Below are 23,876 nucleotides of genomic sequence, written 5' to 3' on the forward strand. Positions count from 1 at the left end.
TTCAAGCCAGTTTCTCCAAAGTGAACTGCAAAAGGCTATTTCCCCTCATGAACTCATAACTAAGTGATTCCCTACAGATGCAAGCAGTGAGGAATCGCTGGGGATAATTCCAAAACAAGAATCCTATTTTCCCCTAATGATTCTATTGTGAAATTTGTCCAAGTAGGTGCTAAATGCATCTACTCTTTCATTCATGCAGTCATTCAACAAATATTTATTGAGCTTATACTATACGCCAGAATCTATTCTAGGTACTAAGGATACAGTGGAGAACAAGAATAACAGCCCTTGTCTTCAAGGAGCTTACAGTTTTAGCCTAGACAGGCCAAAAAGTTAATAAACAAGTAAATATTACAAAAGATACGGCTAGCACTGTGAAGAAAAGAATTGAGTCACTACATTAGAGAATAATGGGGATGACTATTCTGACATACAATATTGCTTACCTAATTCCACCTTCTGGTTCCTTGCTTTGTGGTTAATGCTCAAGTTCAAAGAGTCTTTTATTTGTATTAAATTCTAAAAGTAAATGATAAGCTGTGTTTTTTTAACTGGCCACCTGCATCACAACTTAAAATCTGCATGAGAAAGGGAAGGATGCCCTTTGAAAAAAATGTTTCTCCATATGTTCATACAAAATGAATTTAAAAAATAATTTTAAAAATTAAGACTCTTATGTAATGTTGCTTTCTTTAAACTGAAAACTTAATTTGAAAGTGAAAGTCATTAATCCTGGCAGAAATGTTGTCTTAATAATGCACTTCTTTGTACAAACAGGAGAACCCTGCCTATGAGAAATATATAAGACCACTACTACAAAGTTGCAGATCCAAGCTATGAAACAGTCAACAGCGCTCAAGAGGCACTGCTATGTGATAATGGTACTATGGCATATATATGATTAAAATTTAAAAGTACCTATGTATGTATTTTTAAAAGAGGGTCTATCTTTTAGAGACACAATCTGAAGTGGATGAAATATCTGTGATTTACTTCAAAATAATCCATGGGAGGAAAAAGGGGGGATGAATAGTTGAAGTTGGTCAATGGGTACACAGGTGGTTACACTATTGTCTATTTCTGAATATGTCTGAAATTTCCCACAATAAAAAACTGTAGCACTGTCCATTTGTAACATCTATTTTGCTAAATACCAAGGTTTTGCTTTAGATCTAGCAAAAGCCAACAGACTCATTAGTTATCACTTATGTCTTTAGCACACATTTATCCGAGGGTTTAAAAGAACACACACACACACACGTACACACACACGATCCTCTCCAAAAGTGTCTATACTTCATGTAATCTAAATAAAATGTAGAGCCCTAAGAATGCAACTAAGTATCAATTTTTAAAAATCAACTCTTCCACAGTGAAAATGATTTAAAATTTCATAAAAAAGACATAACTGTCTCAAATTACCCAAATATAATCAAGCTACATTTTTCACATCATTCTCAATTGCCCAAGTAGATAAAATACTCAAAATCAAATGCCATCAGACAAATTAAATTGCAGAAAAATCTCAGCTGGCTACTTTTCCTAATTTACTCATATAATCATTTAGTTGCTAATAATTAATAAACCTGAGAAAACGTACCAAAAGCAAACTTATCTACAGTAAACTGAGCAAGGAAGAGACGTAAGTTTTTAACTTTTAAAGGAGCAACTAATATTATTCCCATTTCCATACCTGTTTTCAACCCAAATCATTTTACCTTGCATTCACCTCAGCTAATTCAACAACATGTAACGGGCTGGGGGCTTTGTTTGTGTGTTTGTTTGTTTGTTAGGTAACTAACAATCAATTTGAAGTGGGAGACAATTTTCTAAAAAGATAACCTCAAACTAGTACATTTACTGAAACTACAGCAACCTGCTATTAATATTAGGAATTTTAGTTTGAAGATGGTGAAAATAGGATAATTATACAGGCTTCTGGATTTCGGTCATGTGTCAAATCTTAAATTTTCAGAGAGGCATAAGCAAAAATGGATGTAGGTAAGTGTTCTCATCCTCCTTTCAGAGAGAATCTCAGAATCTCCTCAGAGAGAGATGCCCCAGGCACACAGCCTCAGAGCCCCACTCCTCCCTTAGAAAACCAGGAAGAAACTTCATGACTTCCTTTTATAAGGTGTTCCTGCAAACTGGGAAGTCTCAGTATAGTTAACATAATCGTTCCTGTAAGTAACTTCCAAGAAACAGAATCAAAGGAACTATGCAAAGTAAGATGATGGTGAAATAAATAAAAGTACATACATATCTCCAACTGTTCCAGATCCTTCATTCACTGCAGTTTATTTCTTCTCCTCAGAAATAAACTTAACTGTAATAATAAAATACATTTCCAGGTCCCATAATATACAAGAATAAAGTGGCTGGAGTCAGTTTGTCCCTCTTCTCGACACAGAGCGAGAGTAAGGGTCATATTCAGAGCTGACAACTAGTGGCTTATTGAAGAAAAACCTATAATCTTCCACATAAGTCCTATTTGAAAAAATCTGTCAAACTGTACGTTCACTGTTCAGATATGCACTCTTTTAGACAAAATTAATAATGCCGTCTATCCCTGCTTCAGTGACACAGTAGTTCTATAAACTACATCCTAAGGTTCCACTGAGTCCTCTTGGATTAAATGCAAACGTGCTGCAGGCAGTACATATCGGGACATAAAACAAACAATGCATACTTTAGACAAGGAATATGATTTTCCCCCTTACGTAATAATAATCAATAAATACAAACCTAATTTTCATATTTCATTTTTTATTAGTTTTTTTTCTGGTAGACAGTACACTTGGGAATTATACTGCACCAGGCATAAGAAGTAAGATTTCTACCACAGGGACATTTTGTATTCAGAATCCAATATAAATATTTCTAGTCAGACATTTCCATGGCTACAGATATTTGGTTGCTTGATTTATATGCATAGAAAGAAACAGTTGTCATAACTGTAAAAAGCAGTACTTAACAAGTACTTTTAAATGATTGGAACAGTTTTCCTTTAATATTACAATACTGCTTATCGGTTTGGAAACTAGGTCACCCTACATGATGTTTTGAATTTTCTCAAAGGCCTCATGAGTACTCTGTTTATTCTTTCATTCCTGCATTTTTAGCCTTCTAGTTGAGTTAGGGACCATTTAATCAGAAATCATTTTAGCACTGTAATAAAAAAGCTCTGTTAAGGGTAGATTATATACCATAATGATTTTCCAACTTCTTTTTATAAAAAAGGTATCTGGAGGCTCTGAACAGGCACATGCATACTCAGGATGAAGGGAACAAAACAGAGGAGTCTGCTAAAGCACAAAACTTCCTTCTGGTCCTCAATGCCTTCAAATAAATACAAATATTAAGAAAAAAAAATCCCACACTGAAATTTAAAAAAATCAGTCTCTTCCACCTGCTGGAGAGTCAGTTTCCAGGACCTGCTCTCAGGGTTGGCGATCAGTCGTCCGTCTTCCGCGCCAGCCTGCAGAAAGTCCAGTTGTGCTCCACTGTGTTCTCATTGGCCCGCTCACTCATGTGGTGCACCCGGGTGTTGCGGATCGTGAAACCTTGTTTTGTAATGTACTCCATCAGGTGGACCCGGAGAGAGACTTCCTGGTGATAATCACAGGGTCCAAAAGTAAAGGAAACCTGGCAATCTCTGGTATCCATCATGTGTTTATTCCACTTTGTAAAATAGTTTGAGATACCTTCTAGTAAGGAATGGACCTTGGTGGTGATGGTTAACTGGGTTATAATGACAGCTACTGGATTGGAGTACTTAGAAAGCTTCCGTGTACTAGATAACTCCACAACTTCTTCAAAAGTATCCATAGGATACAAAGGCTTAGGGTCATTGAGACACTGAATCAAGGGCTCAATCTGATAAAAATCTGCTTCTTTCCGAAGCAGGTCAAATTCCTTAAAGTCCAGGGGTAAGGTCAACTCTGAAGTTCTTAAAAAGTTGAGGACATATCGAAAAAGCGGTCCGTCTCGATCAATGAAGTAATTGCCTTGAGGGTCTCGAGCTGTGGGGAAGTCCCCCCCAAACATAGCTCCAAGCATGGAATCCGGGTATCGCGTCAATGTGGTGAGAGACGTTGTGTACAAGTGTCCACCTACATTTAACGTGACTGGATCAGTCATCTGAAATTTTTTAAAAAAGGATCAGTCATCTGAAATTCTTTAAATCTTAACTTTGACAAATTAAGAAAATTAACAGTAACAAGCAAAGCAAAAGATTCCTTCAGGCTATAAGGCACTTAGCAATCCTATAGTGCAAAATAGCCTTACTTTCAGTGATAAACCCACCCAGACGAAGGGAGTAACATTTGCTTTCAACAGGGAAAAAAGGGATAAATCCAACTCTTTAAAGATTTACACTAAGAAATGGCGGCCTGACTTCGAAAGCCACTACATTCCAGGCCCAGTGTCTAGAGGGAAGTTTTCAGGTCAGAGTATTTTATGCAAAGAGAAACGCCAAACTAAAATATGCTAATTTAAGTTTCTTTCTGATTAGAAAAAAAGGGACTTTCACTTTTCTTAAGTCAATTTAACATAAAATAGAATAAAAATGATTTGATAACATAAGGACATTTACTTTCAATATTTTTGTTTCTTTCCCCCTCAAAAAAGGGAAATGAATAGTGCAATTTATTTTAAAAATAAAAATTTGTACAGACCTAATCTTCATAACTTTGTCATGGAAATCACAGTGCCAAATGCGAAGTTAAAATACACAGTTTGGTCAACACAATCTCATATACCCAAAGGCTAACAGCAGCTTTCAAATTTCATAATCTGATAGTGTATTCACTTTTGTAACATCAATGTTGCAATCTGGCCTTTAACTTTGAAAAGCAAGCTTCTCTAAATAATAATACCTTCTGTTTAGAAACACATATTTAAGAAAAAAAATAAAGATGGACAGACTTCAGGTACTAGACAAGTAAAGTATTTCTTACCAAAGGAAAAGAAAAATAGGAAGACACATGCACGTGTAAAACAAGCACAAGCAGGAGAAGCGGCACCTTCTCAACTGTTGCCCCGCCTCACCACAAGAGCACAGCCTCGGTGCCCGGACCTACCAGGTCACTCTTCTAGGAAGGAAGAGTTTTAAGAGCAACATACTTTAAAGACTAAAAAATCATGACCTCTCTCAAATAAGAGATTATAAAAAGTTACTTGGAAAGTCTAAATTGAATATGCTTACATAAAAACAACACCCCAAAATTACATGTAAACTAATTGGGGGGGGGGTTGCACCAATTTATAATTTTCATTCTTGTAAGATGTATTATACCTAAGAATACATAAGAGGAGGGAAACACACACAAAAATAATCTGCCAGCCTTCAAAGCGCATCTGCAAAAGTCTCTCACCATATAGCCCCAGTCTCCATTATCCATCTGCTCCAGCGCTGCGTCTCCGGGAGCCCAGGTTCCAGGAAAACTTGGGGAGGAGAAAAAAACATATGATAGCGCATTTAACTATGAAAACAGAGAAAAAGGGTTTTTCCACCCAACAGAGCAGCCCAAACACTGGAAACCTACTCATCTCTGCTCAGCTAAAACCTACTACAGGACCAAGATCTAGGGAAGCAAGCATTCCCCTCTGGCCTTCTGTGGGTCCTCTATCCTTCCAAGGTGCACCTAAGACACTGATGACCCTCACAGAGAGAGAACCCTCCTCCACTTAGAGAAGGAGGAAGAGCCTGGTAAGTAAACCAATCATTCAAATTCCACCTTCTCTGAAACTTCAATATTTAGCATTTCTATAGGAGAACATTATGATTAAGGCTACAACCTTATCCTGGTACACACCTAGGATGAGCCTTATCAAAGAGGTCATTTAAGACAAAGGGAGAAAGACAAAACTCTTTTTCATCAGCATTTCAGCTTACACAAACTAAACATCTCAGTAAGAGCATGAAAAACCATAAACCTCCCAGACACCAGCAGCACTTTCCAAGAGAAATACATCAGAATGGTATTGCTTTTAAAAAAAACTAATTATACTTTTAATAACGATACATTTCATTTTGTACAATAATCAAAACAAATAGAAAACAGTTTAAATGCCAAACCATTAGAGCACACTTTGGGGCAAAAAGAATCTTACAAATCTGTTTGAAAGTCACTCAGCTGGCACTTTTGCAGAGCCAGTCTGAAGACACAGATAAACACCCAGATACTAATGATGCCAGTTTGAATTTATTTTTATCTACAATTCAAAAGCACTTAAACAGTTTCCCGGCTACTGAACTGCTTTAGTCAGTTCCCTCTCACACACATCATTCCCCAAATCAACCGGCAAAGCAAACTGCAGAGAAAATATCCAAAGCTCTGGCAAGAGACAGTAAGAAACATGGATTTATCGGTATTCATCCAGGAAAAGCACTGGCTTTTTTATATGGTCTTTGAACAGACTCACTTTCCCCACTTTTGGAGGAAACTGGCGCACTATTCCCAGAACAGGCCCTGGCTACAGAAGATCACAAAGGCTCTTTCTCAAAAGGTCACTCAGGCATGTAGAGAACATTTGCATAGCACAGCAGGGGCTGAAATCAGAGCCTGAAGCATCTATTTCTCCACCTTGCAAATTCTTCAAAGCAAACAAGCTGAAATGTGGACCAGACAACGTGCAGTCAGTTTTTATTCTCCATACTCAGCAGCTGGATATAGATAGGCCTCCACATGCTACAGGGTGAGAAACGGAACAAATGTCAAATTCAGGGCTGTTTGACAACCTTTCATTCCTCTGACTTGCTTCACAAACAGCATTTGAAGTAAACAGAACCAAGAAACAGGCTTTACTAATTTGTTTATTACAAGCATCTGATTCAGTTCCTGATGGAACAGGCAGATCAGTAACTGAGTGATTTAAAAAGCCAGTCATCCAAAAGTTCTGGTAAGATGCTCACCTCTGGCAACTTCCCATCAACCAAAGTATTCATTCTTGAGAGCCTCAAAAATAATTCACTCAACCAACATTTACTGTAGGTCAACCGAGGGGATGAGGGGGAAGTCCATGCGCAACGTGGATACACAGAAACAGGAAATGCACAATCCTTGCCCTCATGGAGCTTTCACTCTATGAAGAAAGGCAACATGCAATAACTGAAGTACAGAACAGAATTCAAAAGCGCTACATAAGAGATGGACTGGCAGAGGCCTGCAGGAAAAAAGAGCAAGAACAATTCCAAACAGGAAAATGGGAGGACTTCCGAGAAGAGCTCGCTCAGCAGAACTCTGCAGCAATGTGTGGATGACCTGAGAGGGGATTCTAGAATGAAGAAACAGTGTAAGTAAAAAGGGGGGCCTTTCTTCCCCACAACATTCCTGATACAATAAGCAGAGCATGAATTAGTGTCCCCATCTTAGAGATGCAAAACAGAGAAAAAGCAGATTAAGTGATTTACTGCAGGCCCCACAGCTGAAAACTAACTGAATAAGAACTCAGGTTTTCTGACTCCTAGTCTAGATCTTTCCATAAATCCCCTCCTTGGGTGGAAATGGAAACAGAATCTGAGAAACGAAATTGAAAGGATTAACTGTAAACTTCCCACAGCCGTCTATTAACCCTATCCACATAGTAGGGATTTATTTACAAATTTAACAGTAACTCAGTACAAATGAGCGGGGTGGCATAGTAAGCTTGTAAAAATTCCCAAGATAAAACAGCAAGACCCTACTCACTAGTATGATTGAAGGCTGCTGTCCTCCTGTATTAAGTGAAGTAAAGAACTCCAATCCATGAAGATCCGAACGGTTAAAGGAGAAATGGGAGACCAAAGACAGGGAAGAAACCAGACATCATCAATGTTACAGCTGTTGGCAAGGTCTGTCCACTATCAATGCTTTTTTTTTTTTTTTTACTGCTAAATCAAAACAAGATAACTTGCTGAGCAATCATAAACAGAAAATTAGATGATGCCCCTGAATCCATCCATGGCAAAAGCCAAGGTCCTGTTCCAGTACAAAGATGTAATGAAACCTCAGGCTCAGGAACCGAGGAAAGCAACTGTAGGGATCTATACAAGCCCATGTTTCTTAAAAAGCACCCAAAGGCCTTCCAACACTTGTGTTTAAGATACACCAAAATAAACGAAGTCACTATTAGTCACTGCCAATAACAATGACTAAACTGGCCCAAAAAATCAAATTGTTCACTAAAGAGCTCCACGGGAAAAAACTGTATTGATTAAATTTTGTCTCTATTTCTTACTTCTAAACATCCTCTATGGCGATGCTTAGATACAGCAAGAAACAAACCTAAAAAAGCAGGAAGACTCCTGGTCATCCAACAGCTGGATAATCAGCCTCTGAATTGATGACTTTTAGGAATATCTTAGAGGCCGTGTAAATGAATGAAATAAAACATAATCCAAAAGAATTTCCAGAATAGCTTCAATCTCTTCTACTAAATCATTTTCCAGACCTGCTAACAATTAAAAAATGATTCATTTGCTTTTCCTCTTCTCCCCCTTCTGGCACAGTCTCCAGCGGAGGGCTTAATGAGAAGTTAAATGACCACAAGACAGGCAGCAGAAGGAAGAGCTCAAAATGGGCATCAAATGGGCCTGTTTCACTTGAGGAAGACAAAGAAAAATCTAATATTTCAGAAAATTTGCCAGGAATGGAGAGTACGAGGGTAATAATGAAAAACATTTTCTTTTAAAGTGACTTTCTTTACTAAAGATAATTTTAAACAACAGTGAATGCAGCCAAGCACACACAATTATAAAGTTCACAGAAAGGCTTTTGACCCTGTAAAATCAGTTCACCTGAAGAGATCTGACCTTTGGCGCAAATAAAATTCTTGTGGAAACAACTGGCTGACCGTTCCCAAAGAAGATAGCGCAGTACTGAAAATTCACCCACATTTAAGCTTCGAAGGTTAATCATGATTAACATATAAATTCTGACAGTGTAATGTCAGCAGATGATTAAGTTAAGGAAAACAAACACTAAAGAATTTATAAAAGCCTTAAAAGAAACTGCTAAGAATTTTCTAAAGTAGGAAATCAGAAAAATGCACAATTCAACAAGTTAATAAAGAATAACCTAAGAACCCCTGAAAGCCATTCTCCTTGCCACTGCAGAAGTGCAGTTAAAGGCTTTCTGATTATGACAAATTAATTTAACATAAATATTCTGGCTTTATCATTTCTGCTACAGACCAAGAATTCTCCAGGGCAAAAGTCCTACTCTTATATAACAGCCTATACATTACAATACATACCCCCAAACTTGAATAAATAATAAAAACCTGCAATTACTGCCTTCCCTAAGTTTCCAGGTAGCCCTTTTAAAATGCCTTTCTACTGAAATCTTTATATCTGGCATTCAGAAAAGTCACAATAAATTCCATCCATACATACCTTCAAAATAACCTTTGTACTGAATGTCTCTGTTCTTGAAATGTGGGAGTTTGAAAGTGAAATACTTTTTATAGTAACTAGTTCAGTGACATCTAAAGGAGTCTTTGGGTTAACATTCACATACAGGCTGGCACAAGTAGCCAGGTACACAAGGAGAATGTGATTATGGTGTTAGGTTACCCTTAACCATACCACTGGAGAAATGGATTGTTTTTTCCTAAAACTAATTGTTTTTTCTCTCTCCTCTCTCCACGTGGTCTAGAAGAAAGGCGCTTTAGGTTGAAAAGTTATCTTAATACTAAAGAGCTGTCGCAAAAGAGCTGTCGCAAAATCGTAAGATTCCTCTTACCCTCAGTTTCTACAAGATAACACAGGATAACACCACCTTCCCCAAATGATACCACTTAGACTCAACACCAAGGCAACAACCCACCTACAGACTAACAGATCAGGACTGGGGTTCTGAAGTCACACGCAAGCCAGTGCAGAGGAAAGAGAACTGGTTACTGATGAGGATCTGTATCCCAATTCTGCTGTTACTAATTATGAGGCCCTGGGTACATCATTCTTTATGCCCAGCTTCTTGTTTGCAGAAAAGGAGAAAATAAAAGAGACCATGAGTAGAAAAACTATTTGTAAACTGGCAAGTATTAAACAAATATGAAAATACCAATGGCAGGAGCATAAACGAAATTTCTTAGTAAACTGAGAAACTTGAGAGTGTGAACACAAGTAATTTAGAGCACTGGCATGGAGACGGGGCAAAAATGGAAGACAAGCCCTCGCAATTTGCTTCCAATCCCCCAGGATCCTCCTTTCCCCAGAGCTCCAGAAGGAGACCTACAGGTAAAAGGGAACACTCGGCCGTTATAGAGACCACCAGACATGTGAGCTCTTGATCACAGAAGGAACTTCTCTAAAGCATGACTCAGGATTATCTCCAAGGCAAAGCCAAATCCAAATAAATATGCATATTCTGTTTTAAACAGACTCCAAATATCAAAATCCAAGACACACAGAGGGGTTTACAGAGGACTTCACTCTAGGATTCCTTTATGTAGTAATGCTTTGGTTAAACTATGACTTATGAAAATTCAAATCACACAAATCTTAGGAGTGGCATCTATGGCTGTCATGACCACTGAATCCTTAATATCTATGGCATTACACAAAATGAAGTAGGGGTATGGACTGACAGTTCTCACAGAGCAAGTTCTGTCAACCTACCAAACCTGCAGATAAAAAGATTTTCCTTTTCCCAGCTAGACATTTGCTCATTTGAAAACATCTCGATCTTGGGCTCAGGCCTGTGCTAAATGCTGTCAGCTAGCTTCTTTCCTATCTGCCATCATTCGTGTACTTGGGCATTTGTGACAGCAAGGAAATGAACATGCCAAGGGGAAACGGTAAGAGAGACTTCGGTTACCCCAGACATTCTTAACCAAACCAGGTCATCTCGCGTCTCTTTGCCACTCAAACCTCTTCTATCACAAAGTCCTAGAATTGGATTTATCAACTTGTTCTAGAACTGGTATAGTTGAACAGAAACATGATAACTTCAGCAGAATACCCAAACAGGATCCCTGATTCATTTCTCCCGTCCCACCTCCAGCCAGCCTCCCCCACAGTCAGACCAGCAGGTGCTTCAGGGGCTCCCCATTACTGCGGCCATTTATCACCTCTGACATCAAGCATTAAAAACACCACGACACACACAAATCTGGGCATAAAGAACTCAGGTGCAGTCAGAGTGTCTCTTTGGGGCAAAAAAAAAAAACCCGTAGGCATTAAATGAGAGCAAACGGTGGCCAATACGCGCCACCCCTAAAAACAATCCTTTTCGAGCAAACCTCGAGGTGTCCCCGTCCGGGTCGTGCTTCGCTGCTGCCCCGCAGGCTCAGTCCCCCGACCCGGCCCCGGCGTGGGACCGGAGATGCTCTGGGCCCGGGGGGCGCGCCCCGGAGCCCCGAACCCAGGTCCGCCGGAACCTCGCGTCCCCGCCGGGCGGCCCCGGAACCCCCGCCCAGCCCGGCCACTCGGCCGCGGGCTCGTGCCAGCCCCGGCGCGGGCCGCCCGGGCTCCCGCGGTCCCCTTGGCGCACCCCCGCCCAGATTCTCCTTGAGCCCCGCTCCACGGGCCGCTCGGCGCGGGCTTCTCCTTGTGCCCGGCCCTCCCGACCCCCGGGTCCGCCCCCACTCACTGCGCGGCGGCAGCTGCGGCGGCCCGGCCGGGAGACGCCGGCGGCCCGAGAGCGCGAGCGCGAGGACGAGCGAGCCCGCGCCCGGCGGCGGCGGCGGCGGCGGCGGCGGCGGCGGCGGCGGCAGAAGGGACGACTGAGCCCGCGCCCGGAGTTGCCGCTCCTGCCGCCTGGCGCGGGCGGCGCCTTCCCAGCAGAGCCGCGGCGCCGCGAGCGCGGGCGCCCCCTAACGGCGGCGCGGGCGAGAGGCCAGAGGGCCCGACGGCCGCAGGGACTCAGCCGGGCGCAGCCTGGACCGCACGGTCAGGCCAGCTTCGCTGCAGCCCCGAAGCCACGCCCCGAGGCCCCAGTCCCGCCCCCGGGGCCCCGCCCCCCGAATCCACGAGGCCCCGCCCAGACCCCGCCCCTACGTCCCGCCTCCGCCCGCAGTTTGGGATCAGCGTAGCTCCCGGCAGTCTTGGCTGTGTTCTCGGGCCTAGGATCCCCGGAGCTGTTTCTCCGTGTCATCGCACTACCGTGTATGGGGCACCGACTATGTGCCAGGCCTGAGGGATACAGCGGCCACCAAGATAGAGGGGGGTCCTAATGAGAGGAGAAAACAGACAAGACCCAAGGAAACAGCCAGTAGTTTATAATAATAACGAGTTCTGATCATAAATGTTGGGAGGTGCATGATTAGCGGAATTAGATGGAGAACAAGGGGAAGGGGCCTCTGCTTCACACGCCGTGGCCTAGGAAGACCTGGACGTCAGGACTGTGGCCAGAGCGCCTCCTGGCTTTACCCTCCGTTGGGGGAGGCAATCCTGTAATAAGGTCACCTATCCATTATGGTGGGCAGAGTAGGGAATGGCAGCCTAGCCTGAAGGGTCAGCGTGGACAGCCAGGTGGAGAGAAGGGCAGAGCTGACTTCAGCAGAGAAAACGACCGGTGCAAAGGCTCTGAGGCCTGAAGGAGCTGGTCCTAGGTGAGGCTCTCACCGGTATTCTCCTTATTTCCCCGTAAAGGAAGCCAAGCAAGGCTGCAGAGAGTGGGGAATTACCTAAAGTCTCCGCGCTAATTGGTCTCCAGATATAGACTCCTGCCAAATCATATTCGCTTCCTGCTAACCAGATCTGTCTCCTTACAGGTGGGACCAGGTATATGATGTTGGTTCTGCCATGTCCCCTTCTCCACCAGGATAACCACTGGCCTTAGAAACTCACGCGTTTCATGTCTGCATGTGCGTGAGCTGCCTCTGGGGTTTAACTTTTATCGGCATGATCATCACAGTCATATCTGATATTTGCTTTTTCTCTGAAAACTCAAATCGATAGGTTAAGTAAAAAGACATGCTTCATCACCATAATTGAGTACTACATTATCAAATTAAAAAAGACTAGGTGAGGATACAGGGAAATTTATGTGAAAATAAGCGGTGCACAAAATGATATACATAGTATAATCCTAATTTTATTTTTAAAAACGTAAATATAGACAAAAATTTTGAAGGAAATACACCAAATCATTGATCGTAGTTCTATAGGTAGTAGGACGGGCACGTTAGTGACATTACTTCTTAACGTTCTTCTGAATTTTCCATGTTTTCCAGAATGCATGGCTATTGAATTTATAATCAGGAAAATACAGTTAGTTTTATTTTTTACAAAAGAAAGACAACACCAAAATTACCCAACACTCAGATCTCCAGGATTTGGTGCCACTGAAAATCCACAACTGCCCCTGGCTTACTGGTATTCTTGGAAGAGTCATTCTCCCTCTCAAGGCTTCTGCTTCCTCAACTAAAAACTGAAAGGAATTAACTTTGTCAGTGGTTTCCTCAGAACTATTCCTATATATCTAAGATTTTATTGCTATTATAAATTATATTTTCAAATTTATGTGTATTGTATTGATAGTGAAACATGGTTGGTTTTTATATAATAATCTTGTATTCAGCAAACTTGATTTCTCTTTTAGTTCTAACAAGTTTATAGACTTTCTTGAATTTTCTGTGTTAATAATCATAGAGTTTGCAAGTAATGGTTTTTGGTATCTTCCTGTCCAATCTTTATTTTCTTTCCTTTTCCTTGTTTTACTGTGCTGACTAAAACCTACAGCACAATGTTGAATCGCAATTATGATAGTGGGCATTTCTATCTTGTTCTTGACTGCTTCTAACATGTCACCATTAATATTGTGTTGGCTGTAGATTTTTGATAGATGTGCTTTATCAGGGTAAGGAGGCACTGTTCTGCTTTATTATGAATGGATGTTGAATTTTATAAAATGTGAGATTTTTTTTTCACCCAAATGTTGTGAATTACAATCATGGATTTTATTATATTAAACCTACCGTGCATTCCTTGAATAAACACAACTTGATGATGCGTTATTTTTTCAATAGTACTGGATCCCATTTGCTAATATTTATTTAAGGTTTTTGTGTCCATATCTATGAATGAGCTATGCCTACTATTTTCCTCTCTTATTCTCTCCTTGTCTGGTTTTGCTATCAAAGTTACATCATCCTCATAAAATAAATTAAGGGCTGAGTCTATTCACTAGAGCAGCTTCTTTAAGACTGAGATTTTCTGTAGTTTGGATTTTCTATAGGATTCTTCTATAAAACCATCTTGGTTTCAGGCTTGGAGGTGGAAAGCATTTACACTAGAGGCTGTCGTTCCCATGTGTCTGTGCCCCACCACCCCGCCCCTAGCCCCTGCAGAGCTCAGGTGGCCAGCCTGTGGGGGAAGGCCAGCTTCTGGTTTGCAGCTGCCCCTGCCCCCTCTGGGCCTCCCTTTTCCAGCTGGCCTCCAAGCGTCCAGGCTCCCCTGGTGAAGAGATGGCCTCGATGAGCCTTGTCTGCCCATGGCCAGGCTGGCCTGGAGGGGGCTGTTTGTCACAGCAGCTACAATGTCACAGGAAGGAATGCAGCCTAGCAGGGTGCCAGGAGGACAAAGCAGAAAGCGACAGTTGACAAAATTGATTGGTACTCTTAGAGGAAGGTGGGAATTAAGCCTGGAGTTCTGGGCCCACCCACCTACCCCTCTCCTCCCAACTCTCACTGCACTGTCCACTTCACCTCCCACTTGTCAAGAAAATGATGTGCCCTCAGTGGGGCTCCCTGGCCCCCTCCTCTGCCCACTTTTGAATTGACCCATATTGCACTGTCGTCTCCTCATAAGGTGGCTGAGGGGTCTGCTTCCTATCCAGGTGACCCTCCTGGGCTCTGGGCCCATGCCCTTCTCCAGTCTTGAGCCTCTCTAGGCTCAGATCTCCCACGCCTCCCTCTCCAGGCCCCTGCCATCAGGAGATTAACAGCCCCAGGACTCTATCTGACATAAATAACTCTCAGACCTCTCTCTTGACCCCATATCACCCCATCCCAGACCCCCTACCCCAGAATCCCCTCCCTTTCCTCTTTTGCTGTGTGAGATATGTGAGCTATGCCTACTATTTTCCTCTCTTATTCTCTCCTTGTCTGGTTTTGCTATCAAAGTTACATCAGCCTCATAAAATAAATTAAGGGCTGAGTCTATTCACTAGAGCAGTTCTATAAGACTGGGATTTTCCGTAGTTTGGATTTTCTATAGGATTCTCCTGTGAACCATCTTGGTTTGGGGCTTGGGAGTAGAAAGCATTTACACTGACACCCCAACCCACAACATTCAGTCTGGCCCCAGGGCCCACCTCTTCACCTTAAACAGCTCTTGTGGGCCCACCAGGAATCTCCTTGTTGCTGAATCCAGAGGAAGCTCCTCAGATTTCCTCTCTCAGGGCTCCCTGTGGGGATGCCCTTGACTACACCGTCCAAGAGACAGCCTCTTCCCATGGCTTCCAGGATGCCCTGTTCTAGTTTTCCTCCTTTCTCTGCAGCTGCTCCTCTCAGACTCATGGAGATGCTGCTCCTCTTGCTTTACCCACCCCTTATCCCAGGTTTCTGGCCAAGGCCATCATCCTCTCCTCTCCGTGTACCCATCTCCATGGACTGACTCAGCCCTTCCATGGATTCCATTATTGTCTCTAAGCCAAAAGATGCCCAAACCTCCAGCCCAGGCCTCTCTCCTGCACTCCAGACCTACGGATGCTACACATTCCATGGCCCCTACCACTGTGCTAAGTGGTAGTGCTTTTAGAGAGATGGAACTGGACCAGTTCTCTATTGCCACATAACAAATTATCCGAAGACGTAGGCACTTAAAACAGCAAACATTTTTTATCTCACAGTTTCTGTGGGTCAAGGATTTGGAAGCAGATGAGGTAGGTAGTAGACCCTGTGGTCTGGATGTCAGCTGGGGCTGCAGTCAGCTGAAGGCTTGGCGGGGGCAGGAGAATTCGCTTCCAAGCTCTCCATGTAGTTTTTATCAGGAAGCAGTAGTTCCTCTTCACATGAGCCTCTCCTGACAACATGGCAGCTGGCGTCTCCCAGAGCGAGTGATCTAAGAGGGAACAAGACAGAAGCCACAAGAGCCAGCCCTGATGGCCTAGTGGTTAAAGTTCCGTGCTCTCCACATTGGCGGACCGGGTTCATTTCCTGGCCGTGGAACCACACCACCCGTCTGTCATTTGTCATGCTGTGGCGGCAGGTCACATGGAAGAACTAGAAGGACTTACGACTAGGATATGCAACTATGCTTGGGGCTTTGGGGAGAAGAAAAAGAAAAAGAGAGAGGAAAGATTGGCATCAGATTTTAGCTCAGGGAAACTCCTTCCCTGCAAAAAAAAAAAAAGACAGAAGTCACAATGTCTTTTATAACCCAGCCTTGAAAGTCAGATTCCCATGGTCCCTTGATCTCACAGACCAACCCTATAACAGTGTGGGACAGCACCACATGACATGAATACCAGGAGGAGGGACCATTAGGGGTTATCTTGGAGGCTGCCCACCACAGCCTCACAACTCTGAGGGCAGATGGACCCACATCACCCCATGGTATAGATGAAAAAACTAAGGCAAGGAGAGGAAAGTCATTGGTCAAGCCACGCAGCCAAGTGTGAGAAGAGAGATTTGAACACAGCTCTGCCTGTCTCCCCATGGTTTTTCTCTCCTTCATAGTCCATCCTCCAATGGTCCACCACCGGTTTCCTCACCTTTACATGTGCAAACCTGAACCCTCTCGCCTCACCACCCCCAAACCTCCCAAGTCCCCAGCTCAGCTCAGCAAATGGTTCCACCATCCTCCCATCTGTCCAAACCAGAAGCTTTGAGTCATGCCTACTCCTCCCGCCCCTCACTTCCCAGTGCCAGATCACCCAGCCCTGCCAAGTCTTCCTTCTCGGTGCAGCCTGCACCCATCTCTCCTTCTCTCTCTTCATCTCCACCTCCTTCGGGTTGGGCCAAGCCACTAACTTGTCCATCCTGGACATCTGCAGTAGCCCTCTCCCGGGTCTCCCTCATTCTCTCTGTCCCCACGCTACCCATCTGTCCTTCTCTCTCCAGCGTGAGTCACCTTTAAGAACTCAAAGCTGGTTGTGTCACCCTGCCTGCTTTAAACTCCTTCAATGGCTCCCATGGCCTTCAGGATCCAGCCCAAATTCCCTCTGGTGCCATCTGGCCCCTGCCCACTTGTCCAGCTTCCTCCTCTGTCCCTCTTCTCTCTCTTGGGGCCCCAGCCCCTCTGGCCACATTTCAGTATCTGGGACCCGCTGTTCATTTTTTCACTTCAGGGCCTCCGTTATGCTGTTCCCTTAGCCTAGAACACTCTTCCCCCTTGGCATGCCTGTCTCTTCATCCTTCAGCATATTGTCACCTCCTCACAGAGGCCTTTCCTGACCTCCCAGTCAGGCTGGAGGCCCCCAGCTATAACTTCCACAGTGGCTGTCTTTCCCTCTCCCCACCTCTCTGCTTCTCAGCTCAACTGTGAGATACCAGAGAGCAGAAGCTGTGTCTGTCTGACTCACAACAGCCCCTAGAACCGCACAACATGCCTGGCACCTAGCACATACTCAACAACTATGGGACAGTTTGCTGCATGCTCTCCACTCCCTCCTTTCACCCTTACACGCCATACTCCAGCCACTGGACAATGTTCAGTTCCTTAAATGAAGCATAGGATCCCTCACCTCCAGGTCTTTGCACAATGCTGTTCTCTCTGCAGGGATGCCCTTCCTCCTGTCCCCCTATTGACTCAGCTAATTCCTGTATGTTCATCAGGAACTAGGGTTGCCAGATTCAGCAAATGAAAATACAAGACACTCAGTTAAATTTGAATTTCAGATAAATAACGAATAATTTTTTTAGTATAAGTATGTTGCAAATATTGCATTAAATACAAGCGTCCTGTATTTTATCTGGCAACCCTAGCGGGAACCAGCACCAGTTCCCCCCTCTTTTGGGAGCTCTCCCTGGTCTTTGCCAGCAACCTTTTAGGTCTGCTCAGCTCCCCATCCCTGGGCTCCCAAACCACCCCCCTGCTTGCCCCCATTGAGCATAAACTTCTCTCTGTTTTGAAATTGCCCGTTACCAACTAGAATGTGACCTCTATGACGGTGAAGACTGTGTCCCAGTCTTCATTCAGTGTCTCTTTTCATCTGGGACAACCACAGCCACAGGAAATGGTCAGTAAGGTTTACTGAGTGGAGCAATGAAAGAGCACCGAAGAGAAAAAGGTAAACAAGATGGAAAAGGGAACCAGCAAATGAAACTTGGCCCAAAAAACAGGTGAATCTCACGGATAATTGCCCGCAGTGGGGAGCTCCTCTTCCCACCCCACCTCCACCCCACTCCTTGCCTCCTTCGCTTAGAGCCTCCAGCCCCAGCACAGCCTTAAGGAGCCTTAGGATTGCTGGAGCAGGAGTACAAAAAGGAACAGTCTGTGTCCCTTTAGCAGGTTTTCCAAAACAGCCTTTTGAGCATCCAAATAGGAGGCCCTGAAGGGAGCAGGGTGGAGTGTACGCCTCGGCCAGATTGGAAAGGGCTGTGAGGATCCCCTGGGTAGGGATGTGCCCTCAAAGACTAGGGGGTACTGCTCCACTGCTCAGAGAGCTGTTGAAGTCCAAGCAGGTCATCTGGAAGCTGAACTTACATTCAGTCCACTTGTAGCCTTCCAATTACCTCCTACGACCACTTCCAAGCTGGGGACAGTCCCTATGGACCCCAGGAGGTAAGGAGCCCTAAAGCAGCTAATTGCATGGATGATCTGGACCCAAGACTTTGCTGAGCTCCTTCCAACTACCCCTCCTGGCGTACTTGGAACAGCCAAGGAACTGGCCAGTGGAGAAACTCACTCCACTCTGCCTCTCTTGGTAGTGGGTTCTGTCTCTTCTGTGTATGTGTCTCTCCCTCCCTCCCCCTCAGTCCCCTTTGGTCCTTGTGTCACTGGTTTCACCAGCTGAGGCTCTTTTGGGGCTGGCAAAAGTGTTCCCTAACCTTTGACTCACTGGCTGTCCTGACTGGGAAACACATTTCTCAACAGCCTCCTCCCTCCACCCCTGGGGACCAGCCCCACTCCCTCTGCACACTTGCCCCAGCCTCTAGGCTACTCTCTGGCACAAGTGACCCTTGCAGCAAGCAGTTTCCATTGCCTCCCCCACTTCCAGCCATGGAGACGCTTCGGTAAGTATGATGAGAGAATTTTTTCTTTTTATAAGGCTTCTAATTACCTATTATTTCTGATCTTCTCTTTAATCAGCTTCCAGAACTCTGCTGGGAGCTGCAGAACCAGGAGGAGGAGTCTGATTCTCACCAGTCTTCAGAGTGAGGCCCTGTGGTTGTCCTTGGATGTCACCATCCTCTTCGCCATTATGACTCTATAATTAGAGAGAATGGATCTGACATTAGACCAGGAATCAGAAGCTCTGGCTCCTGTCTTTAGTCCCAGAGTGTCTCCGGGGGCCACATCTGAGAACTTCACGGGCCTTGAGAGGTCTTGTATGTCAAATGGGAATAAAGCTGCCTGACCATAGCATTACAGCCAGCTGGTGTGCGGGAGGCAAGACAGCTCCAGATTCTGAGTTCTCATCCTCCCTGACGGCTCAGGGCTTGAAACACTCATCAATAAGACATTTCAGGCCTTGGTTGTCACCCGCTTCATTCCTAATCCAAACCACTTCCCCTGCATGTGTTTGCTTATTGAGCAAGAGCTTATTCACTTACAAAACACACCTCCTGCCTCTTCTGTCCTGTCTCTCCCAGGCTTTCCAGGTCCTATGGCCTGTCCTTCCTAACACATCCCAGGCCTCACTTTCCACACATCCTCCTGCATTGATGCCCACCCCCTCCCTCAACCCAATGAGGGAGCACCCATACACCCCCTACTCCCCCAAATGCATTGCTTTTGTCAAGGAGTTCTGCAGGATTCTGTCTGAAATATGCTTATATTACCTTTAGAGAGTTCCTATGTCTTACACAAGGAGCAAATAGCAATATTTGTAAAGCTGCCATAGTACAGGATCTGTTCATGTTCTAGGAGCTTCTGAAATGATTAAAAGGCAAGAATGCTATTTTAAACCTATTAAAATGTCCCTCAGGTTTCAGGATGGTGGTGGGGGTTCAACACCTCAATGGCTAACAGTGGATCCATTGTTACCCCAGCAAAAATGAGAGCATCACATAGAGAAGTAACTATAGCAACCGCATGAAGAGCCGTGTTTCGGGATTCAAAATCCTGTTAGACATGTCACTTATTTCCTGTCACTTACATCAGGTCCCCAGACATAGCAAAGCACACTGCATGGGACTCCGGCTTGCTCTCTGGCTCGGTCACTCACCAGCAAAGCGGGCTTGGACCCACTCAGGAACCCCCAGCCTCAGTTTCCTTAGCTGTAAAATGGAACAAATCAACTCCTTGGCAGGGTTGTTGTGACAATGAAATGAGGCAATTAAAGTATGAAAAACTCTGATAATACAGTGCCTGGCATGAAGTCGGGACACAACAAATTGGTAGCTCTTATTATAATAACTAATTGCTATACTGCTGATCTGAAAAGATAAATATAGAACTGAAACTCTGGCAGGCAGCAGGACAACTGGCTGAGAGAGGGGGACTTTTCAAGACTGATGATTAGATTGTTCCACCAAGACCTCTCAACACGTCCATTTATTTTGGTTGCAAGTTGAATATTGTCCACTCTCATAATTGTTATCAATAATTAAGGAACAATGGCTTCCGCTGACATTCTTCTAGCAATTGTGTGATTAGCTAAACACATCTTTTTATAACCCTTTCTTTATCAAGACAAACAAAATCTAAACTCCTAATATTGTAAAACTAAGTTGGCAGAGTGATGTAATTATTCAAAATAATCAGCAGGAAAGTAATAACTTTTTATTACTTGGGAAGAAATGGTGCCCCCATCTTGGCTGAATTTTTTTTTAGTAGATTTTGTTACTGGGGTATAACATTCATATAGAAATGGGCACAAAACATAAATGAACGGCTTGGTGAATTTTCACCAACACCCAGGTCGAGAAACAGAACATCACCAGGACTGCGGAGGCCCCCTCATTCCCTCTCTAGGCTGATCATTTCTTTTCTAGTCCTCTCTTTTCTTTTCTCCTCTTCCTCCTCTTCCTTTTTCTTTGAGGTATGTTACAAACCATAAAATGTATCCATTGTAAATATACAGTTTGAGGATTCCTTTTCCAAACTCGTACAGTTGTGTGGTCACCACCACCATCCAGTTTTAGAACGTTTCCATCGCTCCTGGTGCCCATTCAAGGTCAGTCTCACTTCCATCCCTGGCCCCAGGAACCACAGATCTCCTTTCTTTTCTTTTTTTTTTTCTAAATTTTATTTTTTCCTTTTTCTCCCCAAAGCTCCCCGGTACATAGTTGTATATTCTTCGTTGGGGGTTCTTCTAGTTGTGGCATGTGGGATGCTGCCTCAGCGTGGTTTGATGAGCAGTGCCATGTTCGCGCCCAGGATTCGAACCAACGAAACACTGTGCCGCCTGCAGCGGAGCGCGCGAACTTAACCACTTGGCCACGGGGCCAGCCCCCAGATCTGCTTTCTGTGTCTAGAGTTTTTGCCTTTAGTAAAATGCTCAAATAAGTAGAAATATACAATGGTAGATACATAATAGCAGTCTTTTCTGTTATGACTGGCTTTTTTAATCATAAAAGATGTAGATATGGACATGGCCAGGTTAGAGTTTCCCAAGTGTGACACGCGAAATAACTTGAGGTACTAGGTACACAACAATTTGGTATAATTGTGTAATTTTTCTAGGATATCTAAAAATAACTAGCTCATCAAACCCCTGATGTCACAGACACTATTGCTTAGATCTAGAAATCAGTTTAAAAACTAATCAGTGTAAGGAACCATATTAATAATAACACAGATAGTGCATAGATAACGCAACAATCATAAGGGTGTATGTAAAATAATCAAAATTTTAAGGCCCTTTAAGTGTTTTATTGAACATTTCAACACTTTTTTATTGAGTTCCTTCTATGTGCTAGATGCTAGATAAATGTTCTTTTAGAGATTCTAGTCGCACTGCTTTTTGTATTTACATCATAAATATTTTTTAAAGAAATTAGATGATTTAAATTAAATCCAGAATTGTCTTTGGAGCCTCGGGAGCTTGCAGGTGACAATGTGCTGTGCTGTCCTCCACCCTGTGCAATGAGGGGGACGCAGGGGTGTCGGGACAGGACCCTGACCCTCAGAGAATTAATGATGAGGTTGGTAAGAAAAGATACAAATGAGATGGGAACTAACCATAAAAGGTGAAAGAACAGTCCCCCGGGAGGCAGTGATACACAGGAGCGTACGGTCATGCACTTGCATCCAGCAGTTACCACAGGAGTTCTGGGCTGACGAGAAGAACCAGAATTCAGGGAAAGTTTGGACAGTGTTTGGATGGTGAGGGACTTGGCTCAAGCAAGGGTGGAATTTAGACGAGCAGAGAAGAGGGGAGGACGGTTCCAGCAAAAGCAGAAGCAGAACAGAAAAAAGCGTATTCCAGGGTCACTGAGTTGACCCTACTGGCTAGCGCAGAGTCGAGAAGGGTGAAGAGTTGGAGAAGGACTAGAAGGGCTGATCCAAATGCTGACCACTCACAAACAGCTATGAGCTGGACAACATTAAAAACCACCAGACATGTGGTGAGAATGTCTAGGCTGCCTCACTCCTTTGTGGAAGGTATAGAGGATAGATCGATGGATTGACGGATGGGATGGATGGATGGATGGATGGATGGATGGTGGAAGGCAGGACGGGAGGTTGCTCAGATGATGGATGGACAGTCATCTGCTATAAGTATGTATCCCACATTCATCCCTGTGGGGTAAGGCCTCAAATTAAAGTTCAATATTATGTGCTGCCTTGACATCTGGTAAAATCAGGAAGGCCTCAAATGGCCTAACCACAAGTTCCCCTCCCCATTCTGCTCCCACGGATAAGGTCTCCTAGCCAGACAACTCTTCTTGTTGCAGGGACCAGCATAGTTCCTGCTTATCCCTGAGAAGTGGGATTTAGTTCTTGCCAGCCCATGGAATTACTCCAACAAGCCAATCACATCCTCCTGCAGGAACGCCTCACCCTCTTTATACTACAAATACTCTGCTCCCGAGTGCAACTCCCACGTGGCCCTGTGTGGCATGTGGTGTCTTCCTCCCCCAGGCTGTGAGTGCTGGTGACGAATAAACTACTGTCAATCTCAACTTTCAAGTGTCGTGTGTTCGGCCATCCCTGTAACCCTAGGGTGGAAATCCCTCCCACATTAACAGGGTGAAGAGGAGGTGATCAAAACAATCCTCTCCATTTCTCTTTGCTGATAGAACCTGGATTTCTTTCAAGGAGCCATCTTGCCCCACATGACTTAGGAAATGGTCACCTCATCCCCAGCTCAGAGATAAATCCTAATTGGTTTAATTCCATCTTAGTGGTCCTATTAGACTACAGCACATGACCCAGTTCTGCCCATTAAAATGTGAGGATGTATCTGATGGGAGGTTTCTGGGAGAGGTTTCTTGGCTCCTAACAAAAGGACACTAGACTAAAAGGCCCCTGTTCTACCTCTAGATATGGCCATGTCAGGATATCATGCCTGTACCTGCTGCTCCAGTTAACCTGTGACCCTGAGCAGATATAGCCCACTCAAGAGAAGGTTGAGAAAAAGCTGGAGAACCTGGGTCCTTACCAGTGAGCCACTGAATCAACCCTCGCACCTTTGGATAATGTATTTTCTTATTATTTATGCCAGTTGGAGTAAGCATTTTCTCTTCCTTGCAACTGAAAACATCCTACTATTACATCATCTTTAAGCTGTATTGGTAAACATGAATTCCTAGACCCATCCAAAGGGATGGCTTCCTTTACTTAAAGAGTTTTCAGAAGGACCTTAAGTTTAAAATTCTAATTGATAGAAGACTCT

The 23,876-nt window shown here is 43.9% G+C and overlaps 2 protein-coding genes and 3 long non-coding RNA genes across 11 annotated transcripts in view; 3 read left to right on the plus strand and 2 right to left on the minus strand.

The window, feature by feature from the left end:
- Positions 1–1,126, plus strand: part of ACOX2 (acyl-CoA oxidase 2) — a 29,137-nt gene extending 28,011 nt beyond the window's left edge. For all 4 annotated transcript variants that reach the window (XM_008519808.2, XM_008519801.2, XM_070577001.1 and 1 more), the window contains one exon: positions 778–1,126. In XM_008519808.2, the coding sequence (XP_008518030.2) occupies positions 778–840 (63 nt within the window). In that variant the 3' untranslated portion in view covers positions 841–1,126. The remainder of the gene's footprint in view (positions 1–777) is intronic.
- A 1,620-nt stretch (positions 1,127–2,746) lies between these two features.
- KCTD6 (potassium channel tetramerization domain containing 6) lies at positions 2,747–11,878 on the minus strand. 4 transcript variants are annotated; one of them, XM_070577005.1, is made up of 3 exons: positions 11,577–11,878; positions 5,376–5,445; positions 2,747–4,140 (listed from the first exon to the last, which is right to left on the minus strand). In XM_070577005.1, the coding sequence occupies exons 2-3, from the start codon at positions 5,400–5,402 to the stop codon at positions 3,454–3,456; spliced, it is 714 nt and encodes a 237-aa protein (XP_070433106.1). In that variant the 5' UTR covers positions 5,403–5,445; positions 11,577–11,878; the 3' UTR covers positions 2,747–3,453. The 4 variants fall into 4 exon arrangements, with proteins under 4 accessions (XP_070433106.1, XP_008518009.1, XP_070433107.1 ...); XM_008519787.2 differs by lacking the exon at positions 11,577–11,878 and adding an exon at positions 11,227–11,347; XM_070577006.1 differs by lacking the exon at positions 11,577–11,878 and adding an exon at positions 9,377–11,078.
- On the plus strand, positions 11,795–13,926 carry LOC139076148 (uncharacterized). The gene is made up of 2 exons (XR_011527445.1): positions 11,795–12,537; positions 13,162–13,926. It is a non-coding gene; the product is annotated as an uncharacterized lncRNA (long non-coding RNA).
- A 1,050-nt stretch (positions 13,927–14,976) lies between these two features.
- Positions 14,977–19,582, minus strand: LOC139076150 (uncharacterized). The gene is made up of 3 exons (XR_011527447.1): positions 19,453–19,582; positions 19,155–19,301; positions 14,977–15,991 (listed from the first exon to the last, which is right to left on the minus strand). It is a non-coding gene; the product is annotated as an uncharacterized lncRNA (long non-coding RNA).
- On the plus strand, positions 18,961–23,163 carry LOC139076149 (uncharacterized). The gene is made up of 3 exons (XR_011527446.1): positions 18,961–19,107; positions 19,184–19,248; positions 22,936–23,163. It is a non-coding gene; the product is annotated as an uncharacterized lncRNA (long non-coding RNA).
- The last annotated feature ends 713 nt before the right edge of the window (positions 23,164–23,876 follow it).

The sequence above is a fragment of the Equus przewalskii genome, chromosome 15 (genome assembly GCF_037783145.1).
Source record: "Equus przewalskii isolate Varuska chromosome 15, EquPr2, whole genome shotgun sequence".
Classification (NCBI taxonomy): domain Eukaryota; kingdom Metazoa; phylum Chordata; class Mammalia; order Perissodactyla; family Equidae; genus Equus; species Equus przewalskii.